Here is a 21,325-nt window from a genome sequence, read left to right on the forward strand (position 1 = left end):
AGCATGGTTTGGAGAGCTTACTTACAGATCCTTCTTATTTTCAGATTCCAGATTACAAAAAAAAAAAAAAAAAAGAAGGTAATAATTTCTATCAGAGGCATAAACTGGCAGCCTGTGAGCTAAATGTGTGTGTGTGTGTGTGTGCAGGGATATTAGGAAATTAAGTTGAACGCCTTTGGGCAGAATGGGTTCCCTTCAGTTGAACACAGTCCCTACTTCTCCTTACTGTCTGTCTTTCATTCAGCCAGATTCCTACATTGATTTGGCTGGCCTTTGCTTTATGTGCTCTTCAGAAATTAAGAGATTATTTTTCAACATTTGCTAATAGACTTCTCTCTCTTTCACTCACTGTCTCTCTTTGTCATGCACACATGCACACTTACGCATTTTAAATTATGTATTCATGTTTTATGCAGTAGACATTTCTTCCATCTGGATGGAACATAGGATATAGGACATAGATTTGACTTTTATTCATATTCCAGTGATCATAACCTCTGCAGCTTAGTATGACTCTGTTAGTTAACCTTTGAATTAACATTCTGTATAAGTGAGGCATCTCAGTAAACACGTTTATGTAAATAAGCCAAAGGACAATGCAAAAAGGGATTCCAAGAAAGGCATTATTACCCATCAAGGCAATTCTGCCAGCGCTGGCTGAAATAGAAGACTTTCCCATTCAATTTAGTCTAGATGTTGAAAGTCTGGTTCTAACAAGAATAATATTTGAAATACCTAAAGCATAGGAAGGCCCCAATATGCTCAGTTAATTCCAATTTAAAGGCTCCCTAAATCTGACCAGTATGTAAATGGGAGGAAGTTACTTTATTCCATTCTATTTCTTCCATATTAGTTCCTAGAAGCACAAAGTCTTCATTGAATCAGTTAAATACTTTAATATCTAGAGTAACAACACTATTCTCAAAAATACTGCTTCACTGTATTGAAACCCCTGAGTTCTCTTTCTCATACAGAATAAAATTTCAGAATTTTGTGAAGCAGCACAGAGTCATATATCCAGTGGAGATAAGTCAAAAATGAATTTTCTATGTATAGATACATATTTTTAGAGTAGTTGGAGCAGGGAAGGGTTGTAAAAATTAGGATGACATATTGATGCCTGTGTCAGCAATCTCTCTGATTCCTCTTTCTTTCTCTTTACTGCTTTTTGCAACCCTTGCAAAAATGAGTAGAGAAATCATTTTGGAGTGAGTTTATGTGTAATGTTAAGAAAGAGATATGGATGAATGACTGGAAGACTTGGCACTTATAGTATATCCTAGAATAAGTGGATCCTGTCTTGTTCCATTCACTGAGAAGTTGCATCATGGGATGGCGAAGTATAGCTTTTGTGACATAATATTAAAGGGGAAGATAAAGTTAATTGGCTCTCACCTCACAGGGTTATAAGAATTAATTGTTAGAAAGCACCCATTAAATGTTATAACTGACTATAATTGGCTCTGTAAATACCTAAACAACTTAAAATGGTGAATGTGATCACTATTATACGTGAAATTGGTGCTGTGTCTGTGACTGGTCTGTCCTGTGAAGTAAGTATATGGAGGATTTAGGATTCCATTATGAAAATGCTTTTCAATTATTGCTGTTGTTAATTATATACTTTTATGTGTTTTCATATACACATTTTCTTTTTTTCTTCATATGCATAATTCCTAAGTAAACTATTTGCTTTATAAATGAAACATAAGTCATGTTGGTCCACTTCTCTAAAAATAACACCGTGGGTCTTGGATGTCAATGCTCCTCCTCTCTCGAAGTCCAGAGATTGCAGCGAGTTTCCCGATGAAGGGTCACAGTTAGGACACCCAAGTTTGCTGCTAAATGCCCAGGAAAAACTACGGTTTTTAAGTTTGAAGATTTTTGTCAGAAAAGATCTGGTGTTTTATTTTATTTTATTTTATTTTTTTTATTATACATGAATGTTAAATAGTATATAGACAGGTTTTTCTTTTTTTTGCTTGTATTAGCAAAATAATGTGTACCAAAAACCTTCGTTCTGGGTCATTTTAATAACCTTGTAGAAAATTGCAAATTAACTTGACTTCAGTGTTCTTTTGAGTCACATACAACTCTTCTCCTGCCTTTTAAATTAAATCTGTGTTTTTAAAGCCTTTGCTACCGAAGTGACTTAATATTTATCCACATTATTTTCCTTTTAATTTAAAATTGTTGTAATAAAGTATTGTCATGGTAAAAAAAAAAAAAAGAAAAGATCTGGTGAATTTAGTTTCTCTGGTCGGAGACAGGAAATTAGTTCAGTTAAACAAATCATGTATGAATAATTTAACACATAACAATGACAAGAATTACCACATTCATACATTTTCTTGCAACTTTTCATAAATAAACTAAATGTATTTTAGTGTTATTTTAATAGTAGCTATAATGCGGGGCCTTAAAATGGCTATTGTGAAGGCAAGTCAGTTTCTTTGAAGAGAAGACTATTTTATATCTATATTTATTAACGTTATTATTTCATTCTTCTCGCACATATTTTTAGCTGTTAGAGCAAAATTCAACTTCAGAAGACATACGAAAAGAACTGTGTGAGAGCTATCCAGATTATACTGCTCATTACATCTTCTCTTGGACAACTCTAGGGAAAAACGTTTTTAACAAATTTTGCCTATCCAATATGACCTTTCTAGAGTCTTCTCTCCATGAACTAACAAACCAATTCTCTCAGGTAAGTGTAAATATTTTAATTTGATCAAGACCTCTTAAGCAATGAAAGGAAATGTATTGCTTTCATTCTTAGATCCACAAAGTGATTCAACTTGAGTCAAAGAGTAAGTCCATAGCCCAGATGGGCTGGGTAATACTGAGTGGAATATGTGCTCACTCTTGGCATGCACTTCTTACAAAGATTCACACACAGTATCTAATTCTAAGTCATGTCCTCTTTCCATTTAAAGGTGCAGGATTGAAATGATTACAATGTTGAAACAAAAATATTGCATTATGGTTATTGTACACACATTTTTGTAGATGGTTTTGCTCTATGGTGAATGAAGATTGTTTCCTCTGTCATATTTAAGTAAGATTACTCAGGCTATAATGTAAGTTTAATAATTTAACTATTAGAGCCATTAACTCTTAGAAATGAGAATAATGGGTTATCTTCTTAATTTTTCTCACTAACATCATACCTACTTTGAAAAGCTGATTTTTGATGAAACAATATATCCCTCTCCTCAAAACATTGCACATTAGGGACAAGGACTTTATACTGTAAAGTAGTAATGACTACTTCTGTATGCTATTCTTAAACTATGGTATGCAAAGAAGTTATCCATAGTCCTCATTTAATGAAATCCCACATACTATGTACGATCACAAAAATACTCAGAATTTTCTTTAAATTTTATAAACAGGACTAAATGAAAGATATCTACTTCTGATACTTTACTCCTGATTCTCTGAATTTTACTGTAATTCATTCAGTACAGAATGCTTGAATTACCTTTAGTAATCTGAGCTTTCTAAATGAACCTGATTAGAGACACTGTTATAATAACCCCTGTTAAACACAGAGCACTTAAAATGCTTTCTAAACAAATTCAGTCATGTAGGGTAGAATGTTTGCTTAAGAATACATTGTTCAAAATCACGTTCTTGGCATGAAAGAACTTGAATTACAACTGAACAAAAGCCCGACTTTACCAGTATGAATGACTTTATTAAGAAAATTACTTTGGGTGGGAATATAATGAAGAAATACTTGTTCACTGGATCCCGTGATACAGAGCAGGAGCAGAAGTCACAGTTTTTATTTGTTTGCTTATAATACAAGATGTGTTTATTACATAGGTTCACTCACTATAAATCATTTATTGTAACTAACGTTCCTGGTGTGGCAACAGAACTTTGAAAGTATTTTCTTCCATTAAGTATGTGTGTATGTGTAATTATAGTAGCAAATATATATAGATTTAAGGGTTCTGAAACCAAATAATAAATAATATTAAGTCTACTAATAGATACAGATAAGATTTATCTGTAAATCCTAAACCTGATCCTAGGGAAAAACAAAAACATGACCCAGAAGCTAATTTCATTTTAAGAAATTAATTTTAATTTCCAAAATGTAATTTAATATATTTTGTATAAATACAGCTCTGTTAACCAAAATTGAACTATGCCAATTTCTGGAGGTATAAGAAAAAACCCAGTTATGTTTAAGGATATTAGAAATGGTTGTAACTTTTCCAAGTAAAGAATGACTTCGAACTATTTGACAATCAGAATTATGTGAAAGTCTACATTTTTAATGCCTTTAAAAACAGTGAGCCATGTGATTACAAATGCTGAACTCCCATTTTGCCCTGTTTGTCATTTTGTAAGATATCAAGTGATCCCAACAACCAGAAGACAGTATTTCAGGAAATGGTCAAAGTGCTGTCCTTCTTCTCACAAGTCCAAGAGCAGCCCACTGTCTGGCAGCTTCTTTCTAGCTTTCCAAATGTGTTCCAGAATGGCACAACACTAAGCAGTCTACTTGGTGTTCTTAGAAATGCAAACAGGTAAGAAAATATAAGAATTGAGTGGGACAAATAAGTCCTTTCTTTTTTAATGTTACCTGTGAGGATCACTGGCAGGTAAGTAATTTAAACATGGAGCCAATAATTGTCGAGTACCTTACTACAGATTTTAATAATGAAAATGAAGGTATTAGTTAAGCAAAGAGAAAACACACACTGCAGTCATCAGGGTTACCCAAGAACATTGAGGAACTGAGAAGGCACATTAGTCTTAACAAATCTATAGTCAGTTGTTATTGCAGACCTTCTGAGAAAAGGTGTGTAACAGGAACAGGCGTAGATTAGAACATTGGCTCAGGCTCCTTCAGGGACAGGCAGAACTCTGCCTTTAGCATTTCAACTGCCCAAGAGTAAACTGTCCCATTGGGTTTTAGTTGATACCATCCAATATAAAACAACCTGTTGGTTGGAATTTTCAACTGAGCCACCTCAGTCGGGTTGGTTCCCCTCATGTGCAGCCAATCTTTAAATGATCTTTCTAAACCTGCATATTGGGTTGGGTTTATTGGAACATATATGACAGAAGATTTGAAACTATCTTTGCAGGAGAAACCCTTTTAGAGGCTACTTGCCTTATAAAAGAGTTCAGACTAGAGCCAGTGTTTAGAATTTAATGGACTCGTACTTAGTTTTTGACTTTGACGTTTGTCTGGCTGATTTGGAAATGTGCATTAAAAACAACAAAAGCTACACTAGATCAACAGCTGTCGATTATTGCATGTCTGCTACATTCCAGACACTTAACTGAGCCCTTTACAGATATACCACATTAAATCCTACAACTAAACTATTATTCAGTTTGTAAATGAGGTGACAGAGGGTCATGGAAATTAAATATTTGCTGATTATACAGCAAGGAGGACTTAAACCTGCGTTTTCTAACTCCAGAATCCAGGCTACCTCTTTACTACGTCAGTAGGAACACAATGTATTCCCTCTCTAATGTCTGAGGTACCAGAAGAGAGTGTTCTCACATTCTTTGGAAAGCGTCCAAGAGCTTATGTTTGTTCAAAGACCTTATAATAAGACCTTATGTTGGTACATTAATCTCATTCGATCCCACAACAATGCTTTGAAATTGAGGCAACAGATATCCCCATTTTGTAGAAGAGGAAACAAACCCTTTCAAATTACTGTCCCAAGATTTGAGAACTAGTAAGTGGCAAAGGCAGGAAGGACCTGAGGGATGACAAGTCCTGTGCTCTTTCCACAATAGCCCATCATAACTAAATTACAGAAGGAGGAAGATGTAGGGAGTCGGTTCTCTGTACTGGTCTGCATTTTAGCACTTAGGGTAATTTTCACCCAGAATTTTGGCACTTCATCCTCTTGCTCTTATTTATATTCTGTCTTAATAAGCAAACAGGTAAATCAATTAAAGGAGAAGAAGAATCATTTGAATCCTGTAGCATAGCAATAAAAAAAGAGTCAAAGTAATAATCTGACCACAGTAAGATAGCACTACACACTCACTAAAATGGGTACAGTTTTAAAAGATGGACAATCCCAACTGTTCACAAAAATGTAGAACAAATAGAACTCTTTGGAAAACGGTATGATAGCTTCTAATGAAGTTAACAATAGGCCCATATGATACAGCATTCTACTCCTGGATATATACCTAAGAAAATGGAACCGTATGCCCACATGAAGATTGGTATTCTATGTTCACAGCAGATTTATCTGTAATAGCTAAAAATCAGGGGGAAAGAACAAATAGCCATAAATAGAAATACAAAAGAATTATAGTTTATTTATACATTGGAATTCTGCTCAGCAAGAAAAACAAACAGATTACCAAGTCACATAGTAATGTGAATAAATATTATGACTACTATGCCGGCAGAAGAATCCAGACAATACCCCCCCCCCCCCAAAAGAAAACCTACTGGATGTATAGATATTATTCCATTTATATGAAGTTCTCAAATTCATATAATTAATTTATACTGTTACAAATTAAATCAGTGGATCCCAAGACAATTGGTGGGAGCATAAGGAAATATTTTGGGGATTATTGAAGTGCTTTGTATCTTATTAGCATGGTGGCTACATGACTGTATACATTTGTTAAAACTCACTGAATTATCACCTAAAATAGGTGCATATTATTGTGTGTGAATTATACGTCAATGAAATTTAAGAATCAAGAAATAAAAAACAAAAATCCCACTAAATAATATTTCATAGAAGGTAGAAGATCCAAAAAATACTTCAGGATTAAAAATAAATACATAAATAGAATACTTTAGTCATTGTTTTAGTGAAGTCAGTTATTTAGGATGGGCATTTTACTTTGGTTATTTTAATTATCTTAGAATTTAAAATAAAATTGTTGCATATCATAGCATTATGCAATAGAGCATCTGTCTGGTAATGATTACAAATGTTGTAAACCGGTCTACACAATAATGAAAAAGAAGACAGAAATACCCGAAAGAAATAATTTCAAATTATTTTGAAGTAAATGACATTTGGGGCATGTGGGTGGCTCAGATCATGATCTCAGGATTGTGAGATTGAACCCTGTGTAGGGCCCCAGGCTGGAGCCTGCTTGGGATTCTCTCTTCCCTGCCCCTTCCCATCCCTGGAGAGAAAAAAAAAAAAAAAGTGGTAAATGACATTGAACTTTAAACAACTCTTTTTTTAAGTGGTCAATATTTAATTTAGGTTTTTATTGCTAATTTATACATGTTTTCTTTTTAATATGGTAGCCCTTGGCTATCTAATATGGCTTTCTAAAATGATAACTGCATGTGAATTTTGACTAAAATGCTGAATTTTTAACTTTATTTAAATTGTAAACATTGATATTTGATTCAATTAATGGTTAACCTTCTCGTGTGTTTGGAACAGTGTTAGTATATGAACCTACTTTTTCATCTGTCACTATAATGAAATCTAAATACATATTAATTTTTTTTAAAGATATATATACTTTTTTAGAGAGAACGAGCAGGGGTAAGGGAAGAGGGAGAGAAGTCCTCAAGCAGACTCCCCACTGACTCAGAGCCTGACTGGGGGCTGAGTCCTAGGACCCTGAGATCATGACCTGAACCAAAATCGAGTCAGCTGCTTAATCAGCTGAGCCACCATACTTCCTGAGATTAAATATTTTCCATGAAAATTTGGATCTGAATTGAGATGTTCCATAAATACAAAATTCATAATAAATTTTGAAAACTTAGAACAATAAAAAACATAAAATATTTCATTAATGATTTTTATATTGATTAGCTATTGAAGTGATAATATTTTGGATGTATTAGGTACATAGAATATTTTATTAATAGAATATTCTGTTAAAATTAATTTCATGTTTCTTATAACTTCTTTAACATGACTCCTGTAAAATTGAAATATGGGGCTTGCATTATATTTCTGTTGGAGAGCCGTCTTTAAACCATTTTTAAAATTTTTTTGTTTTTTTTTAATTAACATATAATGTATTATTGGCCCCAGGTGTAGAGATCTGTGAATGACCAGGATTACACACTTCACAGCACTCACCATAGAAACCATAATTATTGTTATTAAACTGATAGTGTCATTAAGAGTCATAATTTCATCATATAAATTACTCTATAGCAAATTAGGGTCTCATTGGTTTATCTTACTCTTGTTGCTCAATTAATAAGAGATAAATAAACCCCACAAAAACTTTAGTCATTTCCTTCAACATCTTTTTATATTTTTGAGTTGTACATTATTATTAACCCATCACCCAAACCAGATATATAATGTTACTCTCATGACAGAAATTAGCAAAAATGAGCAATCTCAAAAAATTCAAGAAGTACATATGGAAAAACCATCATTTGTCATCATTTATGAGAAAGCTATGCTGAAATGCAGATCACGGAAACTCTTCTATAAAATTATCTTTACTTATAAAGAGACTTTTTTTTAAGATAACTTCCATTTTTATATGGTAAAGAGCGGGGGTAAAAAATCTATGAAATAAAATAAAAATATTTTGATCACTAAATGGTTCAAAGGATTTCAGAGAATATGAAGACCAGGTATCATTATTTTTAAGTTAAAATTTTGTTAGAAAAAAGATGATTCAAGTCTACTGACATTTTATTAATGATATTCTTAACAATAATGTTGACAGCTTTAATGAGATTGCCAGTTGTTCAGTCTTTGAAGGTATTACTGTGAGACAGCAGATCAGGTGACTGAGACGGAGGGCCAACTTGGGACAGGGCTGGCAGAAATCTGTAACCTGAGGCCGTCTAACTGGTCTCCATGGTCACCAGCTTCAGAAGCATCCCAAAGTCTGAGAACCAGGAGATTCTTAGGGCAAATATAAAAATGCCTGAGGTATCCACTGTTATGTATATAGAGCAGAGATGAAAAAAATACAGCTTAGCCTCTATGGCCAGATACAAGAATGAGCTAACAATGCCCAGGGGCTCTATGCAGAAATGTTCTGCCCTCCTCCTGCCCAGCAATGTTGGGGCAAAATTTCTGTGCCAGAGGCAAGATGTAGAATGTGCACATACTGTATCTATTGCTGGAGTGAGCTGTTAGTTGACAAGGATACATGGGGAAGACTGTTAGCAAATTGGTACATTTAACCCTGCACATGTCAGATTGTTAACAAAGCCTGTTGTTCTAGTTACTACTCGTGTAAATTAAAGCATTGCCCTTGAGTATTGATATAAATCAAGTATTTGGGGGATTCAGATGTACAATGACAACTTTTTTTTAATGGCTAAAAAAGACATTTCTTAAGAAAAATTCCTTTTTGAAAATATGGCATGAACTCAGATATAAGTGAATTCGCTGATTGGCCTTCCCCAGTGCAGACTGCCCATCTTACTTATAACATAAAAATTCTAGGAAGATAATGCCAGTTAGTCTCTATACTGCTGTTGAGCTACCCCTAGAGTAGTGCCTGTTCGACACTTAGAGGAGAGAGTGCTGTTTTTAATTAGGGCAAGCTCCATTTCTTTTTCAAAGACATTACCATTTGTTCAGCAAAAATAAATTTTAATCAAATGCTTAAATAATTTTTATTCCTGGAATAGCTTCCTTTCTTTCTGGGCTTGATTTTTAACAAAAATAATTTCCAATATTTAATTTTTCCCTTAAAGAGAAAAAAAAAGTCACCATTCCATTGGACATTTCTATTCCTAATCACTTATTTTTAAGTCTTAACAGAAACAACTGATGTGAACTTTACTTCCTTACTTTTATTTAGGCTCTTGAGTTCCGGAGTCTTTAGAATCTGGGAAAGGTTTTAAAGCACTCTGTCTGGTTCAAGAACATTTTGGGGTGATTTTGTGCATGAACAGACAAACAAGTAATTAAATGACAAAAGCAGCATCTTGTCTCTTATGCTATAAGAATAATTTTCTATACTGTAGCCATTTTCTCCTTGAATTAACCTTTTGTTTTTGTCTGCAAACCCTGAAATGCGATCTGGTTTAATTATTTTCTGACTCCTTAGTGCGCTGCTGGTCGTGCAGAAGGTTTATCCACGTGTCACAACTAACGAAGGTTTCAAAACTCTCCATAAATCTGTGAAACATCTGCTGTACACTCTGGACTCCCCAGCTCAAGGTATTGTACTTCCATCTTACTGTATTCAATTATGTGACATGAAGCCTGTTAGGAATATAAAGCGGAGTGCCACCGAAGCAATCATTTATAGATGATACCATTCTTGGGTAGGCAAATATGCCTGGACTAAATCTGGATCTCTAGCTAATCAAAGAAAGGAAGAAATGGCTGAAAAAGAGGCTGTGACTTTCTAGAATGTTTATATTTAGGTGAAAATGATTTCTCTTAGCTTGTAAAACTGTGTTTATACTTGGTATGTAAAATACTGGGACCAAGCCTCAACAAATAGATTCCTACCACTTTTTGGAACAGAAGCCTATACTGAATTGCAGGATTTTTACCCTCATTTCCAAATTTTGGCTTTTTAATCAGGATGAATTTTTCATTGGTAAAAATGTATCCCTCAGGGTGCCTGGGTGGCTCAGTTGGTTAAAGCCGCTGCCTTCGGCTCAGGTCGTGATCCCAGGGTCCTGGGATTGAGCCCCCCACCGGGCTCTCTGCTCAGCAGGGAGCCTGCTTCCCTTCCCCTCTCTCTCTGCCTGCTTGTGATCTCTGTAAAATAAATAAATAAAATCTTAAAAAAAAATGTATCCCTCAACCAGCCATCTTGAAAATATATGATGCACATTCGTGTTTGAATATATTGGTATAAATCTGCTGTCATTCCCAGTAAGATAAGCTATCGCATGTTGCTAGTGAGTCATACCATGTCACCTTTGCATGGATGCAATAGCATTGCATACCGCCTGCATGGATGTACACAGATCTATACACGCAGACACATACAGACAAAAATTTAGGGCCATTAAGAATAAGTCTCTACTTTCAAGTACCAGGTAAAATGTGTGGTTAACATTTTCTCTTCCGAATGAGTTTAAAATTATGTTCTCTCAGCTGAGTTTGTCAGCTTTCAAATATGTGGATTTTATCTTTAGATTACAAAGTACGAAGTCTGAGAGCATCAGGTCACAAGCTGATTGTTCATTATACTCTTGCTCATTAAACTGTTAGTTTTCATGCGGATGCAGGTTTGGATAGGCTTTGAAGAATTCTCATTGGATGGTCTGACATATCGTTGCAAACCAATTTCTGTAAGGCTAGAACATGTTTTATATCTACAATTACAGAATTAATGACTAGGTTGCAAGATTGATTGTTGTTAAATTTAATGGTCCTGACAAACATTGGGAAAAAATGCTTGCTCTTAAAAAAAAAAAAAAAAAAAAAGAAATGGTCCAGGCCAGGAAACCAGACTGTACTAACAAACACTAATTATATCCTCTCTATTTTTTTTATTTGCATTTTGAAGACTTGAGAACTTCGAGTTTCTTCCTACCAGTCTTTTTCTTTTCATCTTCAGACTCAACACCTTATAATTACATAAAATAAAGGGATAAAGTTAAAAAAATTCTTACAAAGGACAAAAGCCCATCAATGGTCTGCTTAGAAGCCAGAGAAGTAAGCAGCACTTCTAATTAACTGAGGCTTCAAAACACTTTCCCTGGCAAACAGTACAGCTCAGTTTTCAGTATTTAAGAATGGCCATGTCTCATGTCTGTGTGTATGCTAATGATTTTGGAATGTATCAAAACATGTCTTTGGATGGTCAAGTTGACCAGGAAAGACTGATTCAAAGACATGTGTTGCTGTTTATAAAATTTGAGGGGCTTACAGTCATTTTTTAAAATTTCCTACACATGTGACTTCATCCATGTGATGATTAATACAGTAGCATTAAAGTCAGTTCCTGAAAGTCATTAGCCCATAATCCCTACTTGCTTTGGTGGAAATTTTTTGGTCTTTGAAAAATTCTTCTAGGTATTTCTGGGAATTCTTTAGCGAACTAAAACTTACTGAAGGCTGAACCAGTGACCTTAGTTCAACAATGCAGGGGTCTCTAGCCCCAGGAACAGATACCTGCCATGTTTCCAAGGTGAACTGGTGCTTAGTCTTCAGGGCTTTTTTAGCAGTATTGTGGAAACAGCACACTTCTCCTTTGGCTTTGTGCTAAGTTAAGCAGGAGTGGGGCAGTGTTTCACAGTATAGTTGCCTGGGCTCTCTCTAATGTATGGCAGGGTTCAGATAGCTTTGAAAGTCTCATACCACTCTTTCAAAGAAGGAAAATAAGAAGTAGTACTTTTTGTGTCAGTGCTAAGTGCTTTACTATCTTAAATCACTTTCTTCATGAAAAGAAGTCTATGAGATAGAAATATTATTTTGTTGTACAGACAAAGAAACTAAGGCATAGGGAGACTGGGCACTTCACCAACGTTAGCCACCCAGCAGGTTACCGAACTAAGATTAGAACCTGGATCTGTCTGTCCCCAAAGCCAGTTGCCGTGAACTCTTTGCCAGATGACCTTACTCACATTTACTTCCTGGGACACATACATACCTGATTCCAAGATACTTGTACCCGCAAGTACCCGCCATCCTCAGACCTCAGAACAGCTCCCACTTTCAGCTGCTCTATAGTTGGACTCATTATGACAGATTCCTTCCCACATAAGTTTTCTTCACCCATCTCCCATTCCTTTCTACACACTGATTCCTGCAGACCTTTCCTGTCCTCTCTATCTGAGACTGAACACACTTTAAGATTTCTTTAGGTGACTCCTCAGCAACCATGACAATATAGGAACTCTAATAAAGAGGAAGGAGATTGTCTCCTAATATCCTGTGTTAGGGATGGAAAACTCCGTTCTGCCCCAGTCAGGATCCCTGCCTCAGTTCATATGCTTTAGTATTTCTATTTGTAAACACTGAGTTTTGAAAACAGAGATTATCTTTGTGACTCATTGAAGTTTGCTCTTTTGCAAAGTAGTAAATGATATGAAATTACTTCTTTAAGTGGAAAACCATCCTTACTGATGAAGAGGTTATCTGTGCACTAGATTTCTTTCTGTTTTAAATATGCCTAATCCTACAAATAAAAAAGAAGTAAAATCTTATTTTTTAACAATCCGTAAAGCTTTTCACTTCATAAAGCCTATTTAGTACATTATTTCTTCCAAGGTATTTTATAGTCCAGAGGGAAAAGTGACCAGGTCCCTACTCATTGTCAGGTTACAAAGTTAATTTCTATTAGTTACTCATTTTAATTGCTTGATGAGGAAGAAAAACTCCATAACCATTTAGTATACAAAGGCCAATAAACTTTCTCAGCATTACATAAGAATTCAAACTGAGCAAGATTTGATCTTAGAAAAATGGTTTATATACTTTTACATTGGAAATGTATGAATCTCAACAGAACTCTATCCCTGATTCTTCTAAATAAGCATGCCAACAAGCAATAGGTATTACCACTATTAATTAGGTTTATTTTTTCTGGGTATCTTCACTCTTGGTTCTTTAACTCACTAATGCATTGCTATCTCTAGAGTAATAAAATTCAGCTGCATCTTGAGCCGAGCACAGGAAAACTCTGCTCTGCTGAACAGGAAAACTGAAAAAGACCCTGTGCTAGGTACTAGGAAAGGTGCAAACATGACTCACATACCACTGATACAGAGGTGGACGAGGAGGTCTTTCATTTAGTGATAGTCTCTTTTACACACATAATTTAAATAAACATCGATCAGCACCAGAAGAGTATGGATGATTGCATAGTTTTGCAATAGGACCTTTATGGAAAGCCTTTAAAGCACACTAACTAGGGACAATGGGAGAACTCTTAATGCCAGTAATAAAATATCCTATTGAAAGAAATTAGATCAGTGTTAAAAATACCAGCACTGAAATATACTGGATTATAAGGAATAAGTAGTGTCTCAAGAGGAGCCTGCAAGAATTGATCCCTTTTCCCTAAAGGGCTGAGTGAAAGCTTTGGATTTACGGTTTTTATTTATGCAGTAGCCATTAAAGTACTCTCATGTTCAATTTTTCATGTGAATACTGTTGCACACTTATTTTTTTATGATACAGTGTTATGTGGCAAGCTGAATCAGCAACCTATTTAACATCGAGGGGCAATTCACAGTGTTGAATTAGACCTTCCCATATGGTTTCCATTAGTTAGCGATTGCCTTCCACACTTTGAAACTTCATATTATTTGAGACCACTAACGGTTCTGTTAATACGACCCAATTTGCATTCACAGCTGCATTCAGTTGAAATCAGTGACTGCTTTTTGAAAGATGGAAAATATAGATTGGTGATAGCAGATGTTTCCTAAGGCTACATTCTTGACAACTGAAGGCAAAAAAATCCAGTGACCTGGAAGACTGAAAATTGGGCCTCATTTGTTTAACAAATCATGTGGTAGACACAATCTGTATTATAGTATTCAAGAGTCATCTGTGCATACAGTTCTTAGGATAAAATAATGTCATGTTTGACAGAGAATTTCTTAGAAATGTATGTGCTTGACCATTGAGGTTATTCTGATTAGCGGGTACATATTACCTATAAATATCCTGAATGTTTCCAACAGAAAAAAGATAGATATCTTTTGTAATATCTTTTGCAGAAAAATTCTGCAGATTATTCTGCATTTCCTTCCCATTTATTTACCTGTGATGATTTTTGCTACAAAAAATAAATCCTTGAAGCAAATATGTTAAGCGCTTACTTCCATAAATGTCATTTCTGTAGGTGGCTCTGATAATGTGACGCATGTGTGGCACGAGGAAGATGGGCAGTTACTGTCCCCAAGCAGCTTGGCTGCACAGTAAGTCTTTCTTTGTTGTTTGTTTCTACACTAGTAGGTAACTTGTCTGAATAAGCAATCAACACAATTTATAAATTTATATAATTCATTTATCAGTTTGTAAAACTTTGAAATAGAAAAATCCACTATTGACTAACCAAGAAAGGCACATAGCTCAAAAGTAGTAAAGTTGAAACTTATTTTTTCATATTATCCAGGGACATTTCTGGAGACTGCAACATGAGCTTCTCTTTTTTCAGTTGTAATATTTTATATAACTAGATCCATTGTGTCCTGTCTGGATGGTTATTTTATGTCTCTGAGGAAAATCTAGGTGGAGGTCGAATTTCCAACTTTTTTAAGGTCTTTCATTATAAAACTTGTATAAGCATCCAATTTTTCACATTGTGACTTATTTTATTATTAAAAATCACAGTATTTCTTATGCCAGTCAAGATAATACAAAATTTGTTTGCTTCTGTAGCATTTGTGTAGGTAAAACTGTTTATAGGTAATTTAATTTTGGACTCTTATTGGGGCATGTAAATATGTTGTCCTAGAAATAGGCAGTGGAAATGACAACAGTAGCATTGGCTTCTGAAGACCATTAATGTGAGCAGTGCTCTGAAGTAACTGTACTAATCAACGTGGGGAATGAATGCGGGTGCCTGTGGAAGCTGACTGAAGGAAATTCCTGTAACTCAAGGCAAATTTAGAGACTAGATGGCCTGTTATGTAAACATTGTTTCGGCCCGATAAAGTATACTATTGACATTTTTTAAATTTCAGTCCTGAAAGATAAATTTCTGTGCTAATGGAAATTTGTACAAATAAAAGCAAATAGTAGGACTTATTTTTAGCCATTTTTTTTCTTTCTGAAATACGATCTATGCAGTTGTTTATAAACTTTATATTATTTGATGAGAAGTTCCAACTCTGGATAAATTCTAGGCAAATTCCATAAACAGCCACCTTGTAGGTCTGTTCCCACATTTCTCCTCCCCTAAGGTGGCTGAACCAGGTGTTCTTTCCAGAGCAATCAAGCAACCTTGTAAAATTTCTCCCTAGCTAGGATGCCGTGTTCCAGAAAGTTGGGGCTTTTATCCACATTCCTTATAGAGCTGTCAAAAATACTTAAAAAAAAAAAAAAAAAAAAAAAAAAAAACCAAACCCAAAAAACAAAAACAAAACCTTTGTATTGAAACAACTGTATGCTTATTGTTGAAACCAGGTACCTTTTTATCAGAGCCTTGAGACATTCATAGCATTGATAACACTAGCACTTCAGACCACAAATTCCAGAAACAGTGTACTTGCTGGCAGTTAGCTGACAGTTTATTAGAAAGAATTCAATACTTTTAAGATGGTTCTTGTTGAGGTTGATGAAATTAAGGGATTTTTTATCTTTGGAGATCCTTTCCATTCCCATTTTAAAATAGTCACAGAGTGGCATTATTTGGCATAAAATAAAGAAATTTTTTGGTCTAGAATTTTCTAAAGAAGGCTGCTTAAAAATATTTCCCCCTCATTGCTCTTCTCTCTTCTTCTTATTTTTGTCCTTAGGTTATTATTTGTATTATTCTGATGGTATATGTGTGCACACTCACAAGCTCATCCTTCATTGCAAACATTCTTGGAAAATAATAGGATTGTATACAAAAGATACATAAATAGTTTAAAAGAATAATTAGATGTTTATGCTAAAGCAGTGGCACATACATATGGAATCTTAATTTTCAGAGTATATTAAATGTAATCACCAAAATCTTGACAGTCAAATGTTCTTCCTAAAGCTAAGAGAATGGCTTAGATAATATTTCAAGGTCACTTTTAGTGCAACCTTCTTCTGCTTCTATTTTAAGCTTGAAAATTCACCATGAGAATCCCTTGTGTTATTCCACATAGGTTAGATCTGTATTTCCATATTGTGCACTATACCAGGATGCAAATGGTTCTGTGCTATAGTAACTACAACACATGGAAATGGTTACTTTTTTTTTTTTTTTTTTTTTTTTTTTTTTAGTGTGGAAGCTGTCAATTGTATTTATTTATTTTTTTTAAAGATTTTATTTATTCATAAGAGAGAGAAAGAGCAGAGTGAGAGAGAGCACAAGTGGATTATGGGGCAGAGGGAGAAGCAGACGCCCCGCTGAGTAGGGAGTCCCTCAAGGCTCAATCCCAGCACCCTAAGATCATGACCTGATCTGAAGGTGGACGCTTAACCTACTGAGCCACCCACTTCATCTTTAAATGAGGGTCAGCTATCTGGCCAATTAACTATGCTCTGAGTGCCATGTTAGAGACTTCTCTTGCTGTAGATTGTTTTTTCTCTTTAAAGTTCTTCAAGGATCCCGTGGAATAGACCCACATTTCAAATACCCCTTAGGGTATTTAAAATGCTTTGACATTAATGGGAACATTTTTCTACATGTTTATTTAGCTATACCAGGATAAGGCTCTTTCCTTAGTATTTGAATAAAATCTAAGTTAAAAATCTGACAGAATTAGTTAATTTATATATTGTGCAGTTTGATTCAAAGTTGATGATCCCCAGATCAGTTATTGACATTTATGCTATCTCTCCTGTCCATGAAACTCAGTCACAGACACTAAGGGAAGGTGTTACAAAGTAAAGAGATGCAGCCTCATAGTTGAAGTGACAGGGCACACACAACACACACGTATTTACTCACTCTAATGATGCCTCAGAAATCCTAGACTGTATCTCATATGCCATTCAGGCTGAAGGGAGACCTGAAAGTGGTTAATTTGGAAACACTAAATTGGTTGCGTAAAGAAAAGGAAGGAACTTTTCTTTTTTTTTTTTTTTTTAAATATTTTATTTATTTATTTGACAGAGGGAGAGAGATCACAAGTAGGCAGAGAGGCAGGCAGAGAGAGAGGAGGAAGCAGGCTCCCTGCTGAGCAGAGAGTCCGATGTGGGGCTCGATCCCAGGACCCGAGCTGAAGGCAGAGGCTTAACCCACTGAGCCACCCAGGCGCCCCAGGAAGGAACTTTTCATGGTTGAATTATATTCCACTAGTTTTTAAAGTCACAATTAAATAAATTTAAATTTATTTGAAGAATGTTTTAGGTGGGGGCGCCTGGGTGGCTCAGTGGGTTAAGCCACTGCCTTTGTCTCAGGTCATGATCTCAGGGTCCTGGGATTAAGCCCCGTATCAGGCTCTCTGCTCAGAGGCTGAGCCTGCTTCCCCCTCTCCCTCTACCTGCCTTTCTAACTACTTGTGATCTGTCTCTGTCAGATAAATAAAATCTTTAAAAAAAAAAAAAAGAATGTTATAGGTGGAAGGGATTAGCAGGTCATTCAGCCCCCCACATCTCATTTTACAGGGGAAGGAACTGAAGCCCAGAGGGGTTTTCAGATTTAGAGGAGACAAAAGAAAAAGAAAAGAAAAACATACAAGACTCATAAGTTACACTTACATTGAAAAATTATTTATCATTAAAAAAAGGAAAAATTATTCATTGTTTATCTGAAATTCATTTTTTAAAGATTTTATTTATTTGACAGAGAGATAGCACAAGTAGGCAGAGCAGCAGGCAGAGGTAGAGGGAGAAGCAGGCTCCCCGCTGGGCAGGGAGCCTGACGTTGGATTTGATCCCAGAACCCTGGGATCATGAACTGAGCTGAAGGCAGCCGCTGAACCAACTGAGCCATCCAGACAGATTTAACTGGGAGTCCTGTATTTCATCCGGCTACCTTAGCCCCATAATTTTTTTTCTTTCATATGAATGTGCCTAAAAATAATATTATGATCACTTATGACTGGATATTAAAAAAACTAAACCTAAAGATAATTCCCATGGAGAAGTAAGCACTCAGAGGGTGCAGAGCGAGTGTGCCCTTTAGGCCAGATGGAGGAAGATGTTCTACTTCACAGTTTTAATGCCCACTTCAACCAGTGCCAAACAACCAGGGACTTAAATGATCTCAACAAAATAGCTTTATCCTCTTTTTATATGACCCAGTTTATATATTCTTTTCTAATTCTGTAGGCTCCTACTACTGGAAAGCTTTGAAGATGCTGTCTTAAATATATCAGCAGATAGTCCTTACATTCCTTACTTGGCATGTGTGAGAAATGTCACTGACAATTTGGCCAAGGGATCACAAGGTAATACCCTTCTTACTACTCAAAATGCTGCTTAGGGTTCTAATTCTGTTTTAAGACATTTGCTTAAAAAAAAAAAAATAAAGAGAAGGGTTTTTAAAAGATTTTAGTTTCCATATGTATGAGTTTCAGTTTGGTAGTTTGGTATATGAAGGTAATATTAATTGTGATATTATATTGTTACTTCTGTTCCTGCTGCTGGTACTTCTGGTCACCTGGAGAAACTTTAATGTGCAATGACCACATAACAGAAAATATGATAATGACCACCCAGACAAACTTGCCAAGTTCCTGGAATTATTAGTAGTTCATATAACCCTTCATGGCATTTTCTGTATCCCTAATAATCTTATATATCAAGAAATAATGAAGAATGAGCAGGTGTAAATTATTTATAAACAAAGGATTTTTGTGTGGCAGACTGTTTTTACCTACATCCTTATACACCTTATTTTCAATTTTCTGCCTTCCCGGACAGTCATTAAGATGGCATTTAATCAGACGTCTCTTTTCCTTTTTCAAGAGAAAATCTTGATTTTCTCACCTTTTCCAAAGGGTCTACATTCACTTTGCTCACACCAAAATAATTTCTTGAGACTTAATGGCAAGAAATGGCACAGCAAATATTTAAGCATGGTGTCTGTTTACTAGGCATGAATTAATCAAGGTTGGAAGGGCATATATATGTCACAGTGATTATGCAATCTAGTCTCCCCCAAACACTTCAACTTAACAGTATATTCAAAAGTCAGAGATAAAAGCAGATTCAGTTCACGAAGAGCCAAAAGTGCGTAGTACCTTTGCTAGAAATATTTTTGTCTCTAAGCAGAATATCTATGAATATTTTAAAAATAATGAACTCTGTAGTCTCCATGGTTCAAGGAAAGGTTAAATTTTCACTTGTCTTATATTTAGATTGAACTAGGCCATTATCTTAGGAAAAACTTAGCGGTAAATTAGGATAAAGGTGTTTTTCAAATGGGCTTCCTAAGTGACCTTGCAGTTCACATAAGGTAACTCTTTACTCTTCCTTTACAGAAAATTTAAGACTCCTGCAGTCCATGATTTCATTTAAAAAATCTTTTCTTCAAGATGGTTTTTATGAGGATTACTTTTCTTCAGTTCCTGAAGTCCTGAAATCAACAGTAAGTCGTGAAAGAAAAAATAAATAAATAAACCAAGACATTTTCTATAATACTCTGGCAAGGTATATTTTCAGTTTAAGTTTTAAATCTATGTCTTTATAAATATGGGTCCTATTTTGACTATATTAATGCCAGAAAAGGGGGAGGACAAAAGTGTTCTTATGCTATAAAATGGCATTTTGTTCTTAATTGGTGGATATCTCTAAATATGAAGTGACCCATAAAGGCCTAATTACAGTATTCACATACAAAAAGGGATGGCTAATAATATGGTTATCTCATTAAGCTTTGTAATTTCAGAATAGTATTCATAATATGATTTCCAATTTAAGTTTGCCTCAGTTTTTAAAAGTATAAACGTTGCTCTTAAAAGCTGGTGTTTAGACTTTCGTGTGCAGAAATCTCAGAAGTTGACTAACCTATTTTTATTGTCATCAGCAGTAGAAAGTAATAAATCATATTAAGATGTATGATATTAAAGGAGGGAAAACAGTAGAAAAAAATTTTAAACTCTGAAATTTGAATTGGTTCAAATTTATCTATTATTCTTTGTTTAGCTCATGCATATAGTATATAGGTTATCGTGATATTTCACATAATTTCTTAAATAACCCTATTAAAATTTGAAAATAGCTTTCCTAATAAGAACAGCAGTTTAACTGAATTTATGTAGGCAGGGATAAAGCAAAATTATAACTGGTTTATTCAGGGCAAGCAAGATGACTTTCTGTTTAGTCAACATGGTCTAATTAAGTAGGCATCCAAAACATATGTCCATGTGTAGTACAAGTAGGTAATGCTAGTAAGATTACCTACATTTTGTCCTGGTCTTCTACACAAATCAAAATTTCTAATGCATCTAATTTAGCAGTATCTTAATTTGTTTGTGCAAATGAAAAGGAAGTTATGCATTCATCTGGAAAATTCCTACTCATCCTTCAAGGACAAGTTTAAATGTCACTTCTATAATATTAGAGTATTTCCTTTCTCCCTGCTTCTCAGCCAGGATAATGGCTTTGTGTGCACATAATATTTATCCATTCATTCATTCAATCCATCATCTATGGTCCCATAACACTAATCTATTTATTCAAAAGACATAATCTGTAACCCCAAAGTCCTTACACCAATCCACTGTAGCAGATGGGAAAGCAGACCAATAATCATAACACAGTGAAATAAGCCTTGTGGCATGTGGATGGATAGGATTCTGTGTATGGAAGTGTGAGATTGAACTTTGATTGTAGGGGATGAGGGT

At 35.0% G+C, this 21,325-nt stretch overlaps 1 protein-coding gene across 1 annotated transcript in view; it reads left to right on the forward strand.

The window, feature by feature from the left end:
* Positions 1 to 21,325, forward strand: part of ABCA12 (ATP binding cassette subfamily A member 12) — a 168,152-nt gene that overhangs the window by 67,988 nt on the left and 78,839 nt on the right. The window contains exons 6-11 of the mRNA XM_082691434.1: positions 2,525 to 2,710; positions 4,369 to 4,547; positions 10,024 to 10,136; positions 14,734 to 14,809; positions 18,807 to 18,925; positions 19,961 to 20,067. Coding sequence (XP_082547560.1) covers positions 2,525 to 2,710; positions 4,369 to 4,547; positions 10,024 to 10,136; positions 14,734 to 14,809; positions 18,807 to 18,925; positions 19,961 to 20,067 — 780 coding nt within the window. The remainder of the gene's footprint in view (positions 1 to 2,524; positions 2,711 to 4,368; positions 4,548 to 10,023; positions 10,137 to 14,733; positions 14,810 to 18,806; positions 18,926 to 19,960; positions 20,068 to 21,325) is intronic.

Source organism: Mustela nivalis (assembly GCF_964662115.1).
Source record: "Mustela nivalis genome assembly, chromosome: 11".
Classification (NCBI taxonomy): domain Eukaryota; kingdom Metazoa; phylum Chordata; class Mammalia; order Carnivora; family Mustelidae; genus Mustela; species Mustela nivalis.